The following is a 25,749-nucleotide window of genomic DNA, read 5'->3' as shown; positions in this document are numbered from 1 at the left end:
CTGTCTGATCCGCGATCCGTCTGCTCGTTTGCCACCTGTCACATAAAAAAAATATCTATACTAATTTATACTAGTCTATACTAATACTATAAATGCAAAAGTAACTCTGTCTGTCTGTCTTGCTTTCACGCCTAAGCCACTGAACCGATTTTGATGAAATTTGGCATAGTGTTAGTTTTTATCCCGGTGTTTGAAACAGGGACGCGCGCGATAAAGTTTTTCCTGTGACAAATAAAATTGCACGCGGGCGAAGCCACGGGCGGAAAGCTAGTAACTGATGAGTTTCGAAAACTATATAAAATCGTAGTCGGGGAAAATGCTCGAACATTTTACAAATACAAAGTAAACTCCGAACACGTAAACCATTATAATAACCATTAGTTTCATTCAGATATAATTGCACAAAGTACAATAAACCGGCGCAATCCTCAGGACGCAAACGTATTGATTTTCGCAGAATCTCTACTCGACGTTGGTGACAAAATGTATACCTATGTATTATAGCTACATAATGTGTAGTAATATCATTTCAATGAAACGTAGTACCTACGTATTGCTACATAATGTGCATCATTTCATTGAAACAAAGGTGTTGGATGACTAATAAAACTGACGTGTTATTTGGTTTTACATCGCACTGACAAGTATGATGACCGCAAAGGTATTCCAAGGGTTTTCTGCAAGTTTCCATATCCTTATAGTCTCTTCTATAGTAAGTACCTACATTGAGTGGAGTATGAAATCTGTCTTCCATCTCTATCGACTTGGTTGAAGAAATATAAAACTAAAAAACATAATTAATTTTACAGTTGAAAGACACGTTTTTCTGCATCTACCACACCCACGACTTTCTTAATGAAGTGTGAGACACGAACCACTACATCCGATGGTAGATATAGTTTTTATATTTCAGTGACGTTTTTGATTATTATCACAAGTAAATCTAAAGATAAAAGAGATACGTTTTGCGGATACGTAGAATATGAAGTCGAAGATATTGAAAAACTAGATCTTGACACCGATATGAAGTGAGTAATACCGTTATCTGATTTGAGATAAGGTTATTTCAAGGCTGAATTTATTATGCTGGGAGAAATATGCTAGATTTATGGCGAAATATTGTCATATTTATACCAACATTTATAAACAAACGTATAACCGTATTATCTTGATAAATACATCGATAGAAAGATAGGTAAAATAGTCTCCTATACTCTACATTTTGTCTTCTTGAGAAGATTTTTTTTTATGTGACAGGAGGCAAACGAGCAGACGGATCACCTGATGGTAAGTCATTACCGTCGCCCATAGACACTCGCAGACCCAGGGGCTAAATTCGGCTATTAAACTGCAATGATGCGGGTCTTCATTTTGTTAATTATATTCACAGTACTACCTTTTATATACCCGCTATCCGCAACAGGAAGGCAATTACGAAACGCAGACGCAACGTCGATCATGCTGGCATCTTGCTTTGCGTCAGGGGCAATGGCAACGAAACTTCGGATAACGTTTTTCGGAATAGCCACTTACAACGCGAGCCAAGGCCTAGGAGCAGAATTCACATCACCTCGAGGACTTGAATGCTTCTTAAGTGTCGACGGGATTACAGAACGACAAAGGTTGATAAATTATTATGTACTTCGTAGTAAAGTAGTACTTAATTATACAAGATTTTCTGATTAAACCCACTCATTTTTCAACCCTTCTCAAAGATAGTGGGTCAAGGTTATAAACTCTCTAGCGTTTTCTGAAACCATTTGTCACTGTCAGCTTTATCGTTAAAAGTAAGTCGACAAATTTTTAAAAGGTAACTTTCCATAGAATTTGTTTTTTATCTGGATGAAGTGGGGGGTGACCGATATAAGAAAACCTTGAACTTGTTGACAACTTATAGAATTAGTACTCGACAGAAAAGATAGTGGGATATTTTCTGATTAAGCTTGAGCTTCTGATTACCTATACGATTACATAAACCAAAACAACATTACTTTGGGATGAAAAAGAAAGGTACACAAAAAAATATTATTAAAATGATCTGTGTTATAAATCTATCAAATGGCATGATCATCAGCTGATATCTTATTCTGTTCCATCCACTACAGCTAACTTGCTAAGGGTGATGATTGTACTTGCTAAAGTATTTTACATGTTCCTAATTGACAATTATAATGCTACAGCTATTAAAATCACGGCATTCAGCAATTTAGATCAAGGTCAAGTCCACAAATTCTGCTACGATAAGGTTGCACACGTGCTGACTAAAAAGAATAACCGACCTTAAAATGTGTCAAAAGGTCACTTGAAAAGGATAGTTATAAAGGGGTCAAAGCAACAAACAATAAAGGAATAACTTATTCCTGAGTCTTCCAAAACTTTTCGTCTCGAGTACAATTGGGGAAAGATTGAAAATTTTGGTCACGAAAGCTGACCTCGGAATTGATATTTTGATGAAGATGATTATAGTGGATGAAGTAATCATTCCAAGTATAAGGTCAAACGCAAACGAAGCAGACGAAAAGTTCTAATGCCAAATTCTCATGATATTAGTTGAGATCAACAACTCCAATTGCACTCTACTGGTGGATATAAGCAGAGAGTCAAAGAGCACGACCTCTATTATTCATACAGTAACTGCTAGCTATTTTCTAAAGATCACATTTTACACTGCGTTTTCTGAGAGATCGTCTCTCTGAGATCTTGTTTACTCCACCTCTCACGGGCCCCTTTTCCTGACATATTTCTTTAAGGACATATAATTCTTGCTTGTAAATTCGAATCGAACTGTGGGAGTTGATTATGAAAACGTTGATAATCACCAGACTTACAAAAGACGAACAGGACAAAATCTATTCAGAACCCCAAGGCCAAGAAATGTGCTGGACAAACTTGACACTACTTTGCGTATCACCAACATAATAGATAATAGGTACCAGCCCTACAAAAGACAAATCTACTCAGAAAACCAAGGCCAAGAAAGGGTGGACAAGGCCGTCAACTATACTTCCGACGCTCGGAAGAGATTGATCGGTGTAAATGTATCACCCTGTACAGCTAATAAACACATTAAATGACTATAAACAGAAACAGTAGTCCATTTTAATGGATGTGACCAGTCGTTTGGTAGTCATCCAACTAATGCCGTTTGAATGTTTGTTGCCCAATTGCACTCGAGAGCGCAATAATTTCATTGTTTGTTTTGCACTGGATAGCTGATGACCTTTTAGGCTGGTGACTCAGAACAAATAACAGTCTGGTGGTTCGCTTACAGAGCTACTAGGTCATTTTATGTTGTGGATTCGAATCCCGTAAGGGGCAATGTTACTCGAGTATTTTGGAGAAATAAACCTTACTTGCTATATTACAGTTATAGAGTTCTTATTAGGTACTCCTAACATTTTTTTCTTATCACCTTCAGCTGTCGCTTTTATCTTTAGCTTAAATCTCTTCTTCTACCTATCTGTGAAGATTGTCCAGTGACTAAGCGAAGAAGATTCAGAGGATCAACTGCCTTGAGGACATAACAAATAAGGATATACGCTATTTAACTACGTGACCAGAGGCACGCACCAACAATCTGGTTTAACCGCTGTACAAACTCAAAGTAAAACAAACTGTATTTGTATGGACTACTTATTAGTATGTCCACATAAGTAAAGACCAAAATAAAAGACTGATTAATTAATTATGTTTGCTCTACCAGACTAAAGGAACTTGAATGCTGAAATCTTTATCAGCAAGCGCATCAAGCTTAAAGCTTGCAAAATCAGCGCGAGCGCTACATTCCACAAGCGTAATTCCACAATATTTACGTTCGGTTCGCACGTTTCGTTACGTTCCGTTGGTTCACGCCCATGCGCCGGCGCAAGTGACGTCACGCAAGTGAACGACCTTGGGCATAACTTTAACATGTGCTGAGATACTTGGGAATTCGACGAACAAAAAACACGTTTATCTAAACACAAGTAGAACTGTACAAGTTGAAGAGGCAAAACGAAGTAAAAAAGTTCATAGATAAATTCTTTGTGAGGAAGTAGAATTGATTGATTATATTGGCGGAAGTATTCGTAGTTATAATGCTATCATCAGCATCATGAGGTCATTTATTCTCCATTGCAGGAGCACGACCATCTCCAATTTACTACAGGCAGATGTGGGATTTGGCCTTCATATTCCCCACGCCACATTGGCCAGACGAGTTGAAGAAACCTGCGTATATTGTTTCTTGAACTAATATTTCACCATTAATTAATATTACGAAATATTGATTAATAAAACAATTAATTATGAATCAAATCAAAAATACTAAACTGCAATAATTTCAACAGTTACAAAGCCTCGACAAATAAATTCTATTGCGATACAGACATGACAAGGTTGTAAAATTAAACCAAATTACGAAAAAAATGTAGAGTATAATAAAAATTTTGAAATGCGTTTTTAAATCGACGATAATTTACCGATGGATTTGCTTAAAATATGGAATCGATTAAATATAATATTAATTTATGAGAATAAAATAGACATTAATAAATTCAAGGACAAAGCATCAAACGTTCAAATCTAAGCAGACTCAGGATATCTTTTTGTAGTCCGTTGTGACTCTGGCGCCCCATTAGAATCCAAGGTGCTCAATAGAAATCAGTATCTTGACCAACTGTCGATAATGTGCCACTATAAGGAATTGGACGAGACTTTTGTCAACAGTCTCCGTAGTAACTTCTAAACAACAGAGAGAGTAATAGATAGAGCAACAGATTGTCTTTGAATACTTGGATGTGGATCACTAACAACAACAACCTGAACCGATACGAGTGCCAGATGGGTTGCCTGATAATTTTTTGTCTTCTGTCGATTTCGATGTAACATGGCCGTGGTATCTTGAGGAGTAGTAGTCAAACAAACTATATTAACGATCTAACTAGTGGGAGATCTGCCCACACTACGTCTTCCAGCTCGTACTCGAGAACTTTTCTGCCCCAACGGCCATCAGCTTTACGAGCTATGTCACCACTTGAGTTTAGCAATTCTGCAGGCTATATCGATAACTTTTCCTATGGGTCTCCTCATTCCGATCCAATTACTCTAAATTAATGATGTGAGGGAGAAATTTTAGGAATTGCATATATTATGACTTAAGTAATTTCTAAAAACAATAATGAGCACTCAGAATGAGTAACTAAGATAACGAAACGGCTGATGTCAACTTTTTCAATGAAAGAGATCAGATCGATATCAGATAAGCTCGACAAAAGGAACAAAGAACGCCGCTCTACAATATTGACGTTTTTCCGGAAACTTCTTTTCATGACTATTTAAAATATTCAAGTCCATAAATATTGACGAAACTAGATAACATCATAAAAATGGCAAAACTTATAACTTATAGTACAAAGGATCTCTACCTAAGTCGCAGAGGCATTCGTGTCAAGTCAATACACTTTGATAAATAAAGTTTGACTACGCCAAAACACATCCTAGCGGGTCATAGTTTATGCAAATTGTTAAAGCTGAACATTACGAAATAAAAGCAGAAAAACTTGTATTCCGTCGCCAAATTGAAAACGAAAAGTTTGCGAAGTCTATCAAAAGTCCCTTTTCATTCCAAAGCTAAACTTTACCCACTTAATTTCATTAAGCGATCCAAGTTTCTAACATTCATAGTCCTCAGCTTCATTTGCATAATGAAGTTGTTTACCTAACATTGGCGGGCATAAAGGTAAATTGGTCAATTTTGCCGGTCAATCGTGTAAATGCAGTCCGCGATTTTATTATCCGAGAGAGAAAAAAAACCTACCTGCCGGTTGGCGCCGGCATGTCGCGGGAACGGGCCGCGGGGGGCGGGGGGAGCCCCGCGGGGATCAGAGGGAGGTGTGACAGCTTGTGTGAGGTCAAGCTCGGTGCAATGCTTAGTGAGGGGAAAGCAGAAGCGAATAACGGTATTCGTTATCGCTCTCTTTGTTACACTGCTTCTCAATAGCGAATTCCAAAATGCGTGTGTACTTGATGCTTGTCACTTTGTAGAATGATATGGTATCATCAAATCATAATGATTTTAATAATATGCAATATGATTGAGATGTAAAACATACAAAATCGGCGACGATCCGTAACCTGCTACGGCGGGTCTGGGGTCCTGTTCTATAAGGGCATGAGAAGAAAACCTATTTAAAAAAACTGGGGTTCCCCTCGAATCCGGAGTGGCGAGACGGAGCTGTGGTCGATAGTCCATGTTAAGGCTCTAAGAGAGCTCTTTCAATGGTTTTCGGTGAACACTGTCGGCCTTTAAAGGGCAGGCCTTGGAGGTGACAGGCCACCTCCATGGGTCATTGCGTAATTGGGGATATGCATATACCATTTTAGATTGCTAAATTGCTATCTAATAATATATTGTAGTTTACTAAGAAATTCGATAATATTCATGAGCACTTACATAATATCAAAGAAAGTAACTTTCAACATCACAATGGATTGATTGGACTCATTAAAAGTGTAAAATGGTAACAAAAAATAATTAATTACAATAATGCGCACGAATTAATAAATTAATGTAAAGATTTACTGACGGCATTTGCTGTAACGGCGATAGACAGATATTAAAGCTGCAAGGATGGGTTTTAACAATTTTTTGTAAGGCAATTTTGAGCATAAGTACATGGGACTTTTATACCATTAAATAACGGGTAAATAACGTTATCTCTTATATCGGTACGTCGAAGTGTAGCACGTGTCTATTCAGGTCGCGGCGCGTCGGGGCTCCCCGCAGCCCGCGCCGCCCCCCCGCCCGTATAAAGCCACCGAAACACACGCGCGCCGCGTTTATCGTCACCGCGCCACCGTGTCGCACAGTTCTCCGCAAGTGTTTATTTACGCGAAATTGTGAAAGTGTCTGCGATTTCACGAAGTGAGAGTACTTTGCCCAACCAAACACCTTTGACAGTCAAGTGGGGGTGAATTGTTTTGCGAATTTTAGAGAGGCGAGGTTCAATGGAAGCGAGGTTCGTGACCTGCCGGAGTTTCCAGCAGATCAAGCCGCCGGAGAAGAGCATCGCGCCACCGCCGACGGTGAAGGGGCTCCTGTCTCGCTTCGGGAGCCAGGCCCAGGCGCTGTTCGCACCCAAGAAGCCGCGCTTCGGCTCGTCGGTGGCCATCCACAAGCTCCGCGAGACCAAGTGGTTCAAGCACGATGAACAGAACATCCTGTGCGCCGTGCTGGAATCCGGATTCGTGCTGGAGGTCCGCGCCGAGGAACCTCTGCCACCGGACTCTACTTTGTGTCCCGATTACCACATGTACGCCATTGCCATGTGGAAGAAGGGTAAAGGTGTGTATTTTTTGTTTATTTATTGGCTTTGTGTTATCGTATTTAAATGTTTATGTTCGTTTGTAACGTGAGTCGCGCGCCGCGGCCGAGACAGCACTGAATAAAGTTGGCACACGATTTAGTCACGGTCGCACGTTGGGCTCACAATAGGATTTGTAAATAATTCAAGCTGGTGTGCAGCCGGCGCGTCCGACTTAATTACATTAACAGATGAATCGTCAATGAACTATACGTCCGGTTTTGCAAGAGCCATTAACGTTGGAATGCTACGCGATGAAATATTTAAGATATTCTAATTTTATAGTGTTTCGCCGGGTCAAATATCTGATAAGGAATTGTTTGTCAACAGAAAAAACAAAGAACCCGGAACAGATAGAGGTGTATACAGTACAACAGAAAGGAGTGCGCAAACGTGTCGTCAGGACAACATTGAGTGCCTTCTGGAAGAAAGATTCTGTAATCCGCATCAACAACATTGATGACAAACAGGAGACCCCAAACAACGAGAAAGACATAAGAGCCAAGGTAATAAATCCCGACGAATATCCGACGATCCCAATTAAGCGTTTCCAATTCATAACTTCGTAATCATTCAAAATCCTTGTAACATCAATCAACTTGTCGGAAGAGGAACCGTCCATAATTTAATTTGCTAGTTACATCGTTATGATTCGATAGTCAGAGCTTTAGACACATCTGTCGAAACAAGTTATACCCGAGAAAAAACTAAATGACATAACTCGGGACGGCCTTCGCGATGTTCAATAAATCTAGTCACGAATGTAAACCGTTACAGCTAATGTAACGTAACATTGCCAAGAGCATCGATAGTGTAACGTAATTACGAAACTAATGCTTAACCCCGATAATTAAAATCAATTTTGTATCATGAAATATTAAGTAGACTTCAATTTAAATGCTAACAAGCACGTCCCCAAATTAGTTAACAAATGATAACCCACTAGTGTGATAACCCAATCATTTGCTTCTACTTCTAAATAGGGCATCACCTATTCTTTATTACTCATTGTCCTTTCAATCTTTGAATTCGTGGAAACTTTAATGCATGACGATTCAAACCTTTAAAGGTATATCACTACTTTCAGTCGAACGTCAGAGTTCTTTCTTCTTTTGCGTAGGCTTGCGTCAGAATTGGAAACCTCTCATTTCAGATAGCGAATGCCTTGTGGGGCTTTCGTATCTTGGGCACTGTGGACTGAGTGACACAGTGAACAGTGGAACGGCTACTAAGGAGGCTTCTACTGATTGCAGCTGGATATGGCAACTAAGTCAAGGTTCGAGAGGAACTGGCATAATACACTGCATTTCGTCCACTGGTGTCGGTACGGGGAGACTCCGCAAGAAGCTCGCATGAGACAGGTAAATAAACTCCACTCGTACGCACGCATCCAACACAAATGATCGATCCCGTAAATGGAATTCCTTCGGAGAAAATTCTAGAACCCTCAGTAACGGCGTTTTCGCACGCGCCGACTGGTTTTACTGGTTTGCGTATTTATAAAACGAATCAATTTCGTTCGTTCCTTTTTTTAAACAACCGTATCACTGTTCTACGTAAATGCGAATTCTAGAGTTTTTTTCTTAGAGACTGCATGTTTATTGTTTTCAAATCAAATCAAAAGCTGTCCTTGCAACATTAAAATCTCATCTAAAATAAGTCAATCATGTGTATCGATACAGTAATTTGTGATGACAGTTTTCTTATTGTCCCGTTTCTACACTTGCGAGCAAAACTATGGAATCACTTACATGAAGTTGTTTCCACGCGATCTTGTGAACTAACGAATTTGTTAGTAACAAATAAAGTGGCACCATTTTAAAGATTAAACTTTTAACTTTAAATTGATACCAAATTCATTTAAATCACACCAGTATTTAAAAAGATATCCCGGCTGATGTAAATAAGTAAGGAAAAAGACATGTATCAACTGTTTGATACGTCGCGAGTTGCGGCCTATTTACCCCCTATAAAAGCACGTGTTTTCGGATTTTTGCTTTCACACGTTGATCCTTACACATCTCCGCTTCTTTTGACACTTTACCTGGGATTCTACACCTTCAGAAGCAGCACAAATCGTTGCACTATTGCAAGAAGGGCTCAGCCAGCGGGCTGTCGCACGTCAGCTCCACATAAGCCAGTCCTGGGTTTCTAAAGTTTTAAGACGCTTTCAGGAGACTGGTGGCTTTATCCCGAGACCAAGTTCTGAACAGCGCCGGTGCACATCGCAGAGGGATGACCGTTTTTTCATGTCAAACTCTCTATGAAATCGTTATTTGACTGATATCGACGTCCAGCAAGAGCTCAGAAATGTTTGTAGGATAGCTGTTAGCGAGTGGACAGTTCGTCTAGGATATGAGCAATAGAATTTGACTCCAAAAAGGTCTGCCACAGGCTCGAAACTGACGGCAAGTCACCGACTAGCACGCTTTCAATTAGCTCGCACTTATTTTGATGGGAAGGCGAGTAATGGAGGCGAGTTTTGTTCTCCGATGAATGCAGACTGTGTTTGCAGTGCAGCAGTCGAAGAGGTCGGGTCTATAGGCGGCCTGGGGAGAGATTTGTGCAGTGCTGGTTCGCTGAAACAGTAGCTTATAGGGGTGGCTTGCTCGACTTCCCATCGAGATGTGTACGAACAAATTGAAAGCGTGCTTATCGGTGACCTGCCGGCAGTGTCGAGCCCGTGGCAGGCCTTTTTGGAGTCAAATTCTATTGCTTATATCTTAGACGAACTGTCTACTTGCTAACAGCTATCCTACGAACATTTCTGAGCTCTTGCTGGACGTCGTTACCAGTCAAATGACGATTTTATAGAGAGGTTGACATGAAAAAACGGGATTCCCTCTGCGATGTGCACCAGCGCTGTTCAGAACTTGGTCTCGGGATAAAGCCACCAGTCTCCCGAAAGCGTCTTAAAACTTTCGAAACCCAGGACTGGCTTATGTGGAGCTGACGTGCGACAGCCCGCTGGCTGAGCTCTTCTTGCAATAGTGCAACGATTTGTGCTGCTTCTGAAGGTTTAGAATCCCAGGTAAAGTGTCAAAAGAAGCGGAGATGTGTAAGGATCAACGTGTGAAAGCAAAATCCGAAAACACGTGCTTTTATAGGGGGTAAATAGGCCGCAACTCGCGACGTATCAAACAGTTGATACATGTCTTTTTCCTTAGTTCTTCACATTAACCGGGATATCTTTTTAAATACTGATGTGATTTAAATAAATTTGGTGTCAATTTAAAGATAAAAGTTTAATCTTTAAAATGGTGCCACTTTTTTTGTTACTAACAAATTCGTTAGTACACAAGATCGCGTGGAAACAACTTCATGTAAGTGATTCCATACTTTTGCTCGCGAGTGTATTTGGGTCATTTCTATAGCTTACTGTGAATGTTTTGCGCTTAAGTTAACTGGTCATTCAAATGGGGCTTCACCATACAAGAGGAGATTAAATAATGGTAATGTAAGGGGAAGATGTGGCGGTCATCATGAGGCGACGGTGTAAGCATGGACACCATCGATGGGTCGACGTACAAAACCGAGAGATCGCAACGTAGCAATTTTGTTACAGATCAGCTTAACGACGTCGAAAACACCTATGATAATCATCTTTTGATGGTAATCATTGAGGCAGTTCGGACCTAACAGCTGGCAACTTATACACACCGGTGAGGTTTTAAATTTTAATGCCGGTTAAATTTCGCCCCTAATTTTATGTATCTGTGTTTATAGTATGTAGTCCACACTTGCACATGTACATTTTCACACAATACACGTGTCGGAAGACATTAAAACGAACGTGACTCTCGAGCTATGGACGGTCAAGAATGTCTTAAAGCGACTTTTATCTTTGCAGGGAAATTATTTCTATGCCATTCGTGATGTTAGAGATTCTGAAAGTCACGATTGTTTTATAAATGCAGGTTACTATCACACGTATTTTTTATCATGTCTAGTCGATTACCGTTGGAAACTATATCTATAAATCATTAACAATATTCTGACACACAAACGCCTTTTATAAAAAAACAATTATTTTACTAGATTTTATAGTAAATTTCAAAAAAACAATATTAGGACAGGTAACTGTGTCCACTTGTGAAAACAATGATATCATTCTACATTATTGTAAGTCCTTTGCAAAGACAATTTGTTTAAACAACTGTTAAGGCTTTGTTAGCGTACAACGTATTTAGTCACTATCGACATTTATCATTGTCTACTTGAAATAGGTAATTTTAAATTCCAATTGAATACCTACTTGACTATAAACTGAATAATATGAAACTAGATATTTTGTTTCGCTGAATTAAGAATTGATTTAGAAAGGTACATTTTTTTCTATTACATAGGAATTTGCACACAACACATCTTTATCTATTTTAAACTACATATATCTATTTTATCTATATGTTTTAACACGATAGAGGTGGCAGTCACAAACATAAGTCCATACATTTTAGAAATTTTCAAACTAGTTTTTGTCTAACAAAGCAAAATTTTCTACTTGTCTTTCTTGTGTTATCATCAGCCTGATGTTTTGTTCAATTTATTCATATTCTTGTTTTGGTGGTGTATTTTAAACTTAGATCTGATTAGAATCATGATTTTTGACTAACAGTTCTGTTTTTTTGCCCCCCTTTTTTAACAAAATGTTTTCCCTTCTTTTATTTGGTGATTTTAGTATCTATTTGTTACGCGAGCGAGGATAATATCGTAACTTAGTATACACCACAATATTATTCAAAGCATATTGAACTTTAATGACAAGAACATCTAAAACATTTACGTAACAAAATACCAACACAAAATATTGACGTTTTTATCAACGGAGTTTGCCCGCATTGAGTCACCTTGAGGTTATCAGTGCAGTCGTAATTTTATTGCAATAGTAAACCGTGATAAAAGTAGACCTATCATAACAAAGAGGTCATGGACAGTTTCCTAAATAAATATTAATTCGTCTAAAGACATTATCAAGTAGTTATCAATTTTATTGCGTATTTTAAATGACAAATATTACACAATAAATATCCAAATTAACTATAATTTGTTATCTAGGATGTGGTTAGATTATTATTTTTATTAACCAAAACATTGTAAAAATATTTAATTTATTTGTTTCCCTAAAACCCGTCCCGCGAATAATGTCGTAACTGAAAATTGAGTTGCAGCGTTATACGTCGGAACATGTATTTCATGTAAAGTATTTTTTGTTGCAGATAAGCGAGTCGCTAAAGTGGGGCAACATCGGCATGAACATGGGCGTGATGCTCGTGAGCCAGGCCCACGTCAGGGAAAAGGCTAAATCAGTCTGAGTGTCACAGCCCAGCGGCTCAACCGCTGGCAACACCTGCTGCGCTTGCTTTTGGCTGCCCAACACCAACATAGACTACGTCTAATTTGAAATTCAAACACCATTCGAATTTCAATTTTCGGAACACGCAGCTGATAAAAAGTTCCTTTACTTTGAATTTCAATTTCGAATTCTCAATTTCGTCGTTCTATTCTACATCAGTATTTTGTCTCTCTTTCGCTCCACTATCTTGAGTTTGTACGGACGCTCTAACGAAGAGGTAAATTATTGGACAAAACAAACATTCCTAATTAAAGACGCCCCGTGCTAGTAATAATGCTCTAATCTATGATATTACAGTGTTAATCAGTTATCGTAAGATAGGCGATAATTTTAAGGCGAAATCATGATTAATGGTCTGAGAGTGACAACCCTAGTCTTACGTGTTACTTCTATGTTTTTCTTATGAAATAAGACTGTTTTCTATTATATTTATGATGGAATAATGACAATTGACTACGACAAAGCAAACATAATTTATTGAATTGGAAATTTAATACATCTCTATCAATGTTTCGTAGTCTGTTCAGAGTATTGATATGTTTAAAGTATTTCGATCTTTGTATTCTAAATAACGACCTAATTAATGTTATTTGTGAACGTCGGATGTTGAGTTTGTGAGAGTATTGTACTCGTAAGTTAAATGTTCTATTTATAATGAAGCATTTTTTATAATAAATGATTAATTGATATTTCTGTATTTTATTTAAGAGATCCTTATAAAATGTATAGGGTGAAATAAAAATGTTCGTAAATGGGCTAATTATATGATTATTTGGCATTCGGTGCCATATAAGGGCACTGTTCAATCGAATCATGATAGACACTTATGGAAATTCATGAAATCTGACACCAGAAAAAGAAAATACATAATATCATCAATACCTTTTAGTTGGTCCAAACTTAAGACAAATTAACTAAATGACACACAACCCTAATGAACGCAGGAGTTCGTTAAAACAAGTTGTAAGTAGCTAAACGTAGATAGCACGCAGTAATAAACTTCATAAGAGTGCATAGTTATCGATGTTAATTAATATGTAGTTCAATAGCAATATATTGGAAATAGTGATCTCATATGTTAAACAAATATAGGTATACATTATCTAAATTGTTATTCAGCTACATTATTGAACGTATTAACAGAATCAGATATTGATCTAAACTAAAGTGAGCTTCATAGAGGGATACGAATAAAAATGGTGTGAATTAATTGCTTATGAAAATGATCCATCCTTTCTTACGTATATCCATAATAAAATGACTATTTCATGGAATGCAGATGGCACTTTTGAGCTTTGATCCATTAGTTCTAAGTGGCTAAAGATTTGACGATATCAAAAAGTAAATAACCCACCGGAACCCCCGGACCGGTGGGTATGAACTTCAATACATTTTCCTGACGCAAAAAAAAAGTGTACCTTGTATAACCTTTTGGTTGCCTGCTTTTATAAAAAATTTCTACGCTTAATTTTATAACGGCATGTAGTGTTTGTCAAGAAACACAGAGGTGGGTATTTTATCACATATCTTTCATGTATTTCTCTGAAAAAAAAAATCTAAAACATAACTATCCTTCTGGCGCATTTGGATAAATAGTAAGATCACTGACCTCTCTCAGCAGTCCAAACAGCATGTCAGTAGACAGCGACCGCTCGTGAGCTTCTTCCATGATGATGGCGCAGTAGTTGTCAAGATCCGGTTCCCTTAACCCTTCTCACAGCAGGATACCATCAGTCATGTACTTGATGACAGGATGACAGTCTAGCGGAGCGGAGTGAGGAAGCGGAGAGGAGTGAGGAAGCGGAGCGGAGCGAGAGTAATGTGGAACGGATTACGGACTGCATCTGTCCATAGACGCGGAGCTAGGTATCGGAGAGTAGCGTTCCACTTCTCCGCTAGAAGTCTTCTTTCTGCTTCCTGGTTTAAAAATCTAAAAAACAGTTCACTGACCTCTCTCAGCAGTCCAAACAGCATGTCAGTAGACAGCGATCGCTCGTGAACTTCGTCCATGATGATGGCGCAGTAATTGTCAAGATCAGGCTCCCTTAACCCCTTTCGCAGCAGGGTACCATCTGTCATGTACTTTATGACAGGATGACAGTCTAGCGAAGCGGAGTGAGGAAGCGGAGAGGAGTGAGGAAGCGGAGCGGAGCGAGAGTAATGTGGAACGGATTACGGACTGCATTTGTCCATCGACGCGGAACTAGGTATCGGAGAGGAGCGCTCCACTTCTCCGCTACAAGTTTTCTCTCCGCTTCCTGGTTTTTAAATCTAAAAAAAAAACAGTCCACTGACCTCTCTCAGCAGTCCAAACAGCATATCAGTAGACAGCGACCTTTCGTGGGCTTCGTCCATGATGATGGCGCAGTAGTTGTCAAGATCCGGTTCCCTTAACCCCTCTCACAGCAGGATACCATCTGTCATGTACAGTCGCGGAATGAAAAGGTTCGTCACCTTAGTGTCGGTTTTCGCTTGCACTAGGTACTGTAAGAGTCAAACCTGCCAACATAACAATACAAGAAACAGTGCTGCTAACATTTAAATAAATATGACGTTTGCTAACGAATAAGGTTTTGCTTGTTTATTTTTCTATCCCATCAGTGCAATGCAATGATGACATTGACCAATTGACAATAGTTTTTTTTATTTAAGAGAAATAATAATGGCAGGTTGAACCAACAAGAAGGTTTTAGTTTATGAATCATAATATTCTTCTTGACAAGATAAATCGTCAAACAACTTTGATCTGAATAATTTTGAACTTTACTGACGAACAGTTAAAGATTATTTTCTCTAACTCGAGATTATTCTGTAACATAGTTTCAAAAGGTAATATGTGCTCGCGATTCGTTGAAGGAATCAATTTGAAAACTGACGAACCTTTTCATTCCGGGACTGTACTTGATGACAGGATGACAGTCTAGCGGAGCGGAGTGAGGAAGCGGAGAGGAGCGAGGAAGCGGAGAGGAGCGAGGAAGCGGAGCGGAGCGAGAGTAATGTGGAACGGATTACGGACTGCATTTGTCCATAGACACAGAGCTAGGTATCGGAGAGTAGCGTTCCACTTCTCCGCTAGACGTCTTTTTTCTGCTTCCTGGTTTTAAAATCTAAAAAAAAAAACAGTTCACTGACCTCTCTCAGCAGTCCAAACAGCATGTCAGTAGACAGCGACCTCTCGTGGGCTTCGTCCATGATGATGGCGCAATAGTTGTCAAGATCCGGTTCCCTTAACCCCTCACGAAGAAGGATACCGTCAGTCATGTACTTGATGACTGTGTTGGGAGACGTGCAGTCTTCGAAACGGATTGCGTAGCCCACTTCGTCACCTGTAAAATTTTGGTTTGGATTAGAACGGATTGAAGGGTGAGATTTGTTTCAAAGGTTCAAAGTTTCTACTTTCCGGTATTTTCCTTGGAATAAGTTTTGAACTTGGTAAATATGTAAATACATTTATTAATTGTTTTTATTTATTTATTTGTTTATTAGTAGTTGTTGTAAATATTTTTTGTCCTCAAAGTACAATTTATCGGTTTTCACTATGAGCGCCTGTGGGTTGTAATATAGCAATGTAACTAAAAGCACGTTTATTGCCCGCCGTAGCTAGCAGGTGCCGGGCGAGTTTACCGAAGGCCCTTAAATTAGGGTTTCAGCAAGTGTCATCGGGTGTAGGTAGTGCTTTAGAACCAGAGAACAAAACTATTAGAGTAATTTGGCAGTTATTAAGATGCTTTATGAAGGGTTATTTATCCATACTAATATAATTCGCTAATCTCAGGAACTACTGGCCCGATTTGAAAAAAATATTTTTGTGTTGGATAACCCATTTATCGAGGAAGGCTTAAGGCTAAAATATAACATGACCTTACGGCCAATAGGCTCGAAGCAGTAGAGAAAATGTTGCAAAAACGGGAAATATTATTCAAACTATTTTCGCGCGTACGAAGTCACGGGCACAGCTAGTTATCAATAAGAGTGTTATTCGATTGGATAGACTAACGATCTAGTGAAAGTCGCCGCAAACACCCAGATACGAGTAGCGTAGGATCGGTCGTAGCAGAAATCCTTAGGGGAGAGGCTTTGTCCAGCAGTAGACATAATTAGGCTTTAACGAACGAGTGTATTGTGTATTACCACATTTACCACAGATCACAGAAACTAAAAGGAGATGTGACAAGAGGGCGGGGCCGGTGTCGCAGCAATATGCCCAAAAACAGAACACATTGCTCGTGAAAGCAATGATGACAGCAGCGACGTCATAATGTAAACAGCTTACATTGCCTGCGTAGTACTAAAGATTATTCGAACGTTGAGTACTGATACCGCAGTGGATAACGAGTATATATTTTGATTTTTTTATGTGTGTGTGTGAATTTCTAATGCGACACTGAGTTTCGAACTCAGCGCATTAGTGGGCATCTCTCTATATCTCTATGTGTGTTACCTAGCTTAGTATTCATCTCATCAGAGACTCGCTTGGCTACAGACATGGCAGCTACGCGACGCGGCTGCGTGCAACCGATCATTCCCATCCGGCTGTAGCCTTCCTCGTGCAAGTATTGGGTCAGCTGCGTAGTCTTGCCGCTGCCGGTCTCACCTGTAACCACATCAAAAATCGTTTAGTTCACATAACAAGCTTAGGTTTTAAACCTTCATTTGTCACCTGTTATCCGCTTTGCAATGGAGTGAAGTCGAACCTTAATTTTGAACTCCTCCTATGTTCTTCTGATTAATTTCGTTGCAGGTCCAATGACAGTTTAACTTTTCCTTGGGACAAACTTGACCTTCAGTGGTTGGGTTTTTATTGGCGGTCAAGTGGTAGATTCTGGCTACACAGGAGTTGCAGTGGTAGGTTCCTCCTACACATTCTGACAGTTGACACAGTTAAACAAATATAGAGTCCCTAACGATTCTGAGATGTCAAGTGGAAAAAACCTTAACTTATAATTTAGTATATCAATACTAGGATAAATAATAAACTATATCAACTAAAGCCCTCCTGTAAGTTTCATAAACAAATGGGGCACTTCGGTGTTGTCCAATGTGGCAAAAATCAGAACTGTAGGGTAGGTACAGTGCTTAACCTAGCCAGTGTCAGAGGTATAGAAGCGGTACCTTTAACAACCCAGTATAATAGTAGTTGCACCCGGTCAATGTCGTATCTGAGAAACTTATGCCAGTTTTCACCATCAATCCCTAATTTTCAAGTGACCCCTATGAATACAAAATTCCTGTTATGTGTTACAAATAAATAATAAAGTATTCTGATATTCTATCATTTGATTAGTAAACAATAATACGTTTCCATGGAAACGTCATACGACACGTCCATAGACATGACAGTCTCCTCCCCCGTTAATTCTTTAGTTGATGGTGACTGCTCGTGCCTGGAGCATTTGGTCCACGTGACGCCGCAGGGTCACTTAAAAATTAGACGTAGCGTGGGCAGGCCTCCCACTAGGTGGACCGACGATCTGGTGAAGGTCTTGGGAGGTGCCTGGATGCTAGCGGCGCAGAATCGGTCTTCGTGGAAATCCTTGGGGGATGCCTTTGTCCAGCAGTGGACGTCTTTCGGCTGAAACGAGCGATGCTGAAAACAGGAATTAATGTTGTCCAGCTGTACTCACCGACGATGATGACGACACTATTCTCCCGGATGACTTGCATCAGCTCCTCGCGCACTGCGAAGGCGGGCAAGTAGCGCCGTTGTTCCGCTATCGTCTTCTTTGTCACGAATTCCGACTTGGACGCTGGTTCTTCTGCCTCAGCTAGAAGACAGAAGGAATGTATATGTGTAGTAGTGGTTCAGAACGGACTACTATGCCGAGAGGTCCCGGGTTCGATTCCCGGCCGGGCAGAAATTGAAGTGATGAATTTTAATTTCTGTGACGGGTCTGGGTGTGACTATGTATAATATTTATGTATTAAAAAAAAAAAGTATATAAGTAGTATATCCGTTAAGCTAGCACCCATAACACAAGCATTAAGTTGCTTACTTTGGGGCTAGCTGGCGCTGTGTGAAATTGTCCAAAGATTTATTTATTAATGTCATTGATTTATTTATCACACATTAAATTGGGAACAATGAAGTCATTGTGTGTAGAATAAGACCACTCCCACTCTTTTTTAATCATCATCATCATCATTTCAGCCATAGGACGTCCACTGCTGAACATAGACCTCCCCCAATGACTTCCACATCGCACGGTTCGCACAGCGCCTTCCTGCTACCTTTATCAGGTCATCGGTCCACCTTGCGGGTGGACGTACCACGCTGCGTTTTCCGGTACGCGGCCTCCACTTCAGAACCTTGCTGCCCCATCGGCCGTCAGTTCTGCGTACTATGTGCCCTGCCTATTGCCACTTTAGCTTGCTAATCCGTCGGACTATGTCAGTGACTAGTTCGTTTACGGATCTCCTCATTTCTGATTTGATCTCGTAAAAAAACACCGAGCATAGCCCTTTCCATAGCACGCCACGCACCTTCTTTCAGATGTCTTAAAAGTCGATCAGCAAGCCTCAACAAACCGTCTGACGTTTACTGTCAAATAAGAAACTGTCACTCGCCAGTGGCGCTAACTAGTGAGCGAAAATACGGTAGTTATTTTAGTATATTTTATACTTAACAGTATGGGGGGATTAAGTTTGTAAACACAATGCATAATAAAACACTCACACAGACTTCATATTGCTGGAAAAATAACTAGATAAGTGAAAAATATTACCTTTGTCTAAGTGTTCGGCATATTTATACGCTTCCTTAGTAGGTCCATCTTCCTCTTCTTCTTTCTCTTTCTGTATTCCCATGATGTTTCCTGAAAAGGAGAAGAACACAAGTTAGAAAAAATACATAGCTAAAATGTTTAATACCACACTACATTTTAAAATACGTCTCGAACACAGCACATTTTGTGACATAGCTAGTTTGTGCTCTTATTACATTGCAATAGGAGCCTCTTTTACAGTGAAAGTTACACTTGGTGTGGCTTTTTGTATACGATCGCCAGCTGCTACATTAAAAGTATTTTTTTTGTCGCAGTTACATCGATTACCACTACACTACGCCTGTATTCACAAACGATGCCTGCTTAAATGAAGCAGCAAATCGAACGCACAGCGTTGAATAGAGGTCTGTGATTGGTTCGTGTGTCACCCTGTGCGTCTACGGGCCTTGTGAGACCTCATATTAATGTTTGTGAATACGGGCATAAATGCAACTTTAAGTACGAAAAAGGCAAAATATAATATCGTCGCTTGCCTCTCTAACTGACGTAACTGACATTTTGCAAAATTTTCAGGCGATTAGACAGATCGATTCGTCTTGCAAATCTGATTATGACGGTGTAGATAACTCAGTTTCGAAAAAAATGTCAGATACGTCAGTTAGAGAGGCAAGCGACGATATGATTTGTACCTAATTTGGTCCCTTCCAGTTTCCAGTGTTTCTTCTGCGCTTTCCTTCTTTCTTTTTGTTCCCTGAACGCTTTCACCAGCGCGGAGCCTTTCCTGGCGTTGATCGCCATGTCTGATGTTGGATCTTTTACCTAAAATATTAAAACAAATTAAAATAAAGATATTAGAGTATACAATAAAATGTACAAGATTATGGGTGCAATGTAGGAAGAATATAAAGCTTGCCACCAAAAATCACACCAGGTGTGACGATGACCACTCTGGCATGAGTGTGGTAGCGACGAAGAGGAAGTTATTTTTTGTGGCCTTTATTTTTATAAAATATCGAGGCTCCACCCATATTTTACCAGTAAATAGCATATGAATTATAATTTTTTTCTGAATAAGCTTAGCATGTTGGGAATCTTTATAATAACGTTAAAACCATAATTATTATAAGACTAGCGGCCGCCCGCGACTTCGTACGCGTGGATCCTGTTTTACCCCCTTTTCCCGAATTTTCTTTGCTATAAACCTCACGGAGCCCGAGACCTTTCCAACGAATGCAAAACCGTGGAAATCGGTTCGTGCGTTCTGGAGTTATAGCGTCAGGGAGGAAAACCCGACTTATTTTTATATAGTAGATGTGTGATGCTTAATATAAAACTTACCGGTATAACAGGCTCAGGCTGCTTGGTGAAGACGATTCTTCCGTCGAGGAATGGCGGCACGATGTTGTGGACGAGTAGATGCACGCGGTCTACGCTTTCCTATTAACATAAAATTAATAAACATTTCATTAATACTAAATTCAGATAGTATTGCTTTCTAGATTTAGAGGTATTAACCACCAACCGGCCATTGTCAAAATCATTGGGGGAGGTCTATGTTCAGCAGTGGACGCCCTATGGCTGAAATGATGATGCCACAGTTCTGGCTACCTATTGACGGTCATGTCGTCTCGTTCTATCGCAAAGAATCACCATTTGTTAAAAGCAAGAGAATAAACGGAAATGGGTAGCTGGAACTGTGTGGTGTGGCTCTTACTATATTCTGGCATTACAGTGAAGGACTAGCGCGCAAACATAGACAGTGTTTCTTTTGGTGCTGGATTAATGTACAGGATGAACATGCTGGATGGATGTATGCTGTTAAAAACCAGTCATTATGGATTAATTTAATGTAATACATTTTTTTTAATGATAGACAAGACAGGTTTTTGACCGTTATTAGTATTATTGTTTGCACTCAAGCGTCAATAGATGGCGTTGTGCTGAGTTGACTCGCGGTGACAAAGTTTCTGCTCTCACCTCGTCCAAATCGTTGTTGACGTTGATAGAGTGCACCACACCACTGGTCAGCATTCTGTTCCGCTCCCACAGCTCGTTGTCTCTGTCTATCTGCTGTCGCTGCGCCGATACCTTCCGATTGCGTCGCTTTTCTATCTGTTCCTCTTTGCGTGCCACGTATTCCGCGCTGGTGCCGGCAAATGGATCCGATTCGTCTGCTTCACCTGATTAATAGTAAAAGAATTTATAGTAGTGTAATAGTACGCTATAAGGCCTGAAAAATCAGAAACAACAAAATTAGACAATAATCAAAACTACTTCCAAAAAGCTTTAAAACTAAAATGGCAGTGGGCTGAACACCTAGCAAGGTATAAAAATAGAAATAGAAATAGAAGATGGACTATAACATCAACAGAATGGAAGGGACCAAAGGCGAAGAGGAATGTTGGGAGACCCAAGGAAAGGTAGGCTGATGATATAATGAGAGCAGCGGGAGAAAATTGGCTCGACCTAGCCCAGGACAGGAAGAAATAGAGCAGGATGGAGGAGGCAAGAGTGAACGGACAGATGCTTCTAACTTAATTTATAAATTGTAATTTGTAAACTTGTGGAAATAAAAAGCTATTTATTTATTTTGTGTTACGCTTTAAGGCCTGGTTCAGACACCAGATTCGGAGGATTCTGGGTGGTTTTGTTTCTTTGGTAAGGTAATGAGGCGGTAACCGTGCGGTTATGGTTTGATGCGAATGTACAAGAACTGCCCGATTATAACTTTGTGAACCAAGCCTTATACTCTCTAACCTAAGGGACTACCAGCAATCCCATATCATAAACAAATTAAAACTAAAAGTGAAGCTGAGGTTCTACTCAACGAAATCTGAAGGACAACAGCAAAGTATACCATTTACTTCTATAATTTGAAGTTGAGACATACATATTTGCATAGTCTTATTAAAACAGGTTTTTGAGAGAATAATGAATAAAATGGTTGACATACCTTCACCCATGTTGTACCAAGCTCTATCTAATTTCTTTTCAGCCTCTTCCCATTCAGAATCCTCAATATCCAAGCCACGTCTGGAAGTGGCAAACCTGGAAATGAGAAATAAACAGATTAAGGTTTGTTAATAGAAGAAAAACAGCTATATTGTTAACAACATGTCGTACAGGCAGATTTTATCAAACTTGATGTTAACCTTCCCCTTTGAATGAGTAGATAGGTACACTACTAAAATGATCATATACCACTGTTGACTCAGTGAGATTATAGCTTAAGCTTCAAGAGCAATGTAACACAAAAAGCATTTTTGTGAAATATTGCTTAGAAACAATTGACAGGAATATCAATTCAGCAGCAACATGCGTAATTGTACTCTCATATGGCATCACTTACGTTAACACTAGGACATAGAGCTTTGTGAAGCGCATGACATATATACATATTTTCCAAAAAAGATTTCAACAAATTTTCAATACACAGCATAATAACTTCACTGTAGTGAGGTTAAAATTGTCTTTAGTTTTAATTACTTACTTGTGTGGTGTAGCTCTATCTGAATACTCATACGGTCTTCCTTTGTAATCCCTCAAAGGTTTTCCACTTCTGTCACTTCTCTGTGACCTGTCGGATGGCCCGGCATCCCGCGGCAGTGGTGTCGGGAAGTCCCAGCTGGACTTACGTAGAGGAGCCTTGAGATCATCATCATCATCGTCCCAGGCTGTCTTGTCTGTTGGCTTTAAGACTTTCAGGCTGGAAAACAAAAAGCATTTTAAACTAAATTCGTAAAATTCATTTATTTTTGCAAATAGGCTTTTAAAAAGCACTTTTACACGTCCCAATATTAACCCTACCACTGCTTCGGGACATTAAATGGGCCAGTGCTGAGAAGAAGCTATGTATTTTAAAAACAAGGGCAACAATCTATCTCTACAGAAAGCAATTAAAAAATAGGGATGTTTCCTGGGTCAAAAAGCAAGAGTTTTAATTAGTCCGTCAGTTAACTTATCAAAAAATACACGTATTTTTCACTTTTTCAAACTAATGAAAATTTAAAGAGATAAAGCGCGCCAAAGTTCATAAGAAGAGGCCCGTGACGTCAATGCGTGCATAAAAGTGCCGCACGTTGTGACGTCGTGCGGAACTTCAACGCACCATAACTATGTAATTATTTGTTAGATTGACAAATAAAAATATATGTGTCCAATATTTTTTGATATTAAACATTACAGACTTAAAAAATTTTTTTAGGAAACTAGCCTATTGTTTGTCTTGTCTATAACTTTGTAAATGGTAATTTAACTCCTCTTGACACTATCATTAAAATCTTATTTTTATAACAAATGATCCAGACTAGGTTGTGATAAACATTTTGTGTATCCATATAATTTTACAATACCTGGGTGTCCTAGGCTCATCCTTAAACCTTGGTTCATAATAGCTCCTTCTTGAGCTGTCTCTACTTCTTTCACTGTCCCGATCCCTTCTATCCCTCCTCTCGGAATCTCCCCTCCTCCCTGAATCCCTGTCCTTCCTTCTATCTCTATCCCTGTCCCTGTCTTTTCTGTAGTCATCATGTCGTCTGTCTCTGTCACGTCTGTCTCTGTCACGTCTGTCATAGCGGTATCTGTAGTACCGATCATCTTCGTCATCCTTTGATCGTGATTTCTTTTCTTCTTGAGTTGAATTGTGCACTCCTTTCTCTTTTAGTTCTTTATCTTTCCTAGAAAAAGTGAATTAATATTAGGAAATCACCGACATAACTACCAGTAAATGTGAAATTATAACCTAAAAATTTATTTGATTTAATAAAAAGTTGCTTCAATACTTTAAGGCAGTGAATACACAAATGGCAATACAGTTGGTAAGCACTACTACGATAATCCTGTAAAATCTACTAGTGACACACAACATTTATTGCATGTGATACATGAAACAAAATATAGATATTTTCCATCTATGATTTTTACCTTTGTAACCTCTCAATCATGCGTTCCCGCGCTTGTTCTGAGATACCACCAGTGTATGTCGGAGTCTCTTCATTGTGCTTCCTATATTTACGTTCCTTAGTCCCGCTGGATTCACTGCGATCAGCCTCATCGTCTTCTTCATTTGCGTCGTCTTGGAAGGATATCAGTCGATTCTGCTTCCTCTTAGCTGCAGCCAGCTTATCAAGCCCCAACAAGGATGGCCTTGCAAACTGGAAGTCTGCTGGTTCATCCTTCTTTTTGATGATCAAACCTCCAGGAGCATCCCCAGATGATCCCTCCAAACGATGCAGTGTTTTGTCATCCTCCGACATTGTAAGAGGTAGGCAGAGTCACCAGTATCTCACTTTTTTAAGAACACAGCTATTGATTTAACAGTTTTGAGTTATTTATCCGAAAACAAAAGGAATAAATTGCAAAACATTGCACCAGATCGTGTTCAAAATAAAAGTGACTGACGTTTGACACTAATGACATATTCACGTGCTGTCAAGTAAAATGTTGCCATGATAAAATATAACTAAACCATTTTAACATTGAGTGGCATTGACTGACTTTAAAGTTGGAGAGGGCATAAATAAAATTCCTGTCATGTGTCCAAAATGGTACAAACATTGTAAAGAATTTCCATTATAATTATTTTCTGTTTTATTTATTTATTTTATTTTATTTATTAGGACAACCAACAAGACAAACACGCATTATGTTACCATACCGACCATCCATAACGAGAACGATTTTTAATCGTGCTAGGGGTACTGACGAGTTGGGTTTTGGGTGGCGTTCGGGAAACCCAAAAATTAGTCCTGAAGTTCGAAAATTACGGCTAAACTCTCTTGAAAGTAAATGAAGCGTAGGATCCATTATAGGCTAATAAGAGCTATAAACTGAGGGAATTGAGCCCCTAAATTATTATCATTACTTAATATTTATCTGAGATTAAAGCCCAACATATTATGTAAGTAATTTAAGTAACCTACCTACTTACTTAAGTGCCTTGGAAGCTTATTATATCTAATCAACTGTAATCGACTGAGCCTAAGAACGGGTTTTGGGTCTTGGGAACGCAGGGCGCGTTTTTAAAACATACGATTTCAAAACAACACAATTCGCAACCTAACTATAATTAAGTAAACCTATTATTTCGTTGCGATTTGGAATTGCTTCAAAGAGAAATCTTCAAAATCTTATCTATCAAGTGACTCTAGATAAGTTCTTGGAAACTATGAAATTGGTTGGAACAGTGTTTAACAAGCGTGTAACTTTTTATTTGTAAGGGCTTACTTACATAAGTGTCTAAGGGCGTGCCGATCATTATGTTGTGTACCTAAACACAACTAATCTGGAGACGAGCAGGTCTTGTTGAGTTAGGAACATAATGTAGGTAAAT

General features: G+C 39.3%; 2 protein-coding genes across 4 annotated transcripts in view; one reads left to right on the top strand and one right to left on the bottom strand.

Moving 5' to 3' along the window:
• The window catches only part of LOC135077392 (pre-mRNA-splicing factor ATP-dependent RNA helicase PRP16), a 150,786-nt gene extending 125,978 nt beyond the window's left edge, over positions 1-24,808 (bottom strand). Inside the window, exons 1-11 of the mRNA XM_063971924.1 lie at positions 24,342-24,808; positions 23,771-24,094; positions 22,909-23,124; positions 22,372-22,466; positions 21,396-21,598; positions 20,757-20,855; positions 20,108-20,237; positions 19,419-19,508; positions 18,321-18,461; positions 17,138-17,290; positions 15,829-16,022 (exon numbers count right to left, since the gene is read on the bottom strand). Of these exons, the coding sequence (XP_063827994.1) occupies positions 15,829-16,022; positions 17,138-17,290; positions 18,321-18,461; positions 19,419-19,508; positions 20,108-20,237; positions 20,757-20,855; positions 21,396-21,598; positions 22,372-22,466; positions 22,909-23,124; positions 23,771-24,094; positions 24,342-24,673 (1,977 nt within the window). The 5' untranslated portion in view covers positions 24,674-24,808. The remainder of the gene's footprint in view (positions 1-15,828; positions 16,023-17,137; positions 17,291-18,320; positions 18,462-19,418; positions 19,509-20,107; positions 20,238-20,756; positions 20,856-21,395; positions 21,599-22,371; positions 22,467-22,908; positions 23,125-23,770; positions 24,095-24,341) is intronic.
• Positions 6,811-13,385, top strand: LOC135077390 (uncharacterized). 3 transcript variants are annotated; one of them, XM_063971922.1, is made up of 5 exons: positions 6,811-7,324; positions 7,674-7,849; positions 8,597-8,704; positions 10,909-11,005; positions 12,560-12,651. In XM_063971922.1, exons 1-4 carry the CDS (start codon positions 6,988-6,990, stop codon positions 10,951-10,953), a joined length of 666 nt encoding a protein of 221 aa, XP_063827992.1. In that variant the 5' UTR covers positions 6,811-6,987; the 3' UTR covers positions 10,954-11,005; positions 12,560-12,651. The 3 variants fall into 3 exon arrangements, with proteins under 3 accessions (XP_063827992.1, XP_063827991.1, XP_063827993.1); XM_063971921.1 differs by lacking the exon at positions 10,909-11,005 and having other exon boundaries at positions 12,560-13,385; XM_063971923.1 differs by lacking the exons at positions 10,909-11,005; positions 12,560-12,651 and having other exon boundaries at positions 8,497-8,665.
• Positions 24,809-25,749: the final 941 nt, after the last annotated feature.

The sequence above is a fragment of the Ostrinia nubilalis genome, chromosome 13, assembly GCF_963855985.1.
Source record: "Ostrinia nubilalis chromosome 13, ilOstNubi1.1, whole genome shotgun sequence".
In the NCBI taxonomy this organism is placed as follows: Eukaryota; Metazoa; Arthropoda; class Insecta; order Lepidoptera; family Crambidae; genus Ostrinia; species Ostrinia nubilalis.
The sequence above is the reverse complement of the archived record's forward strand: the minus strand, read 5'-3'. Positions and strand labels throughout refer to the sequence as shown.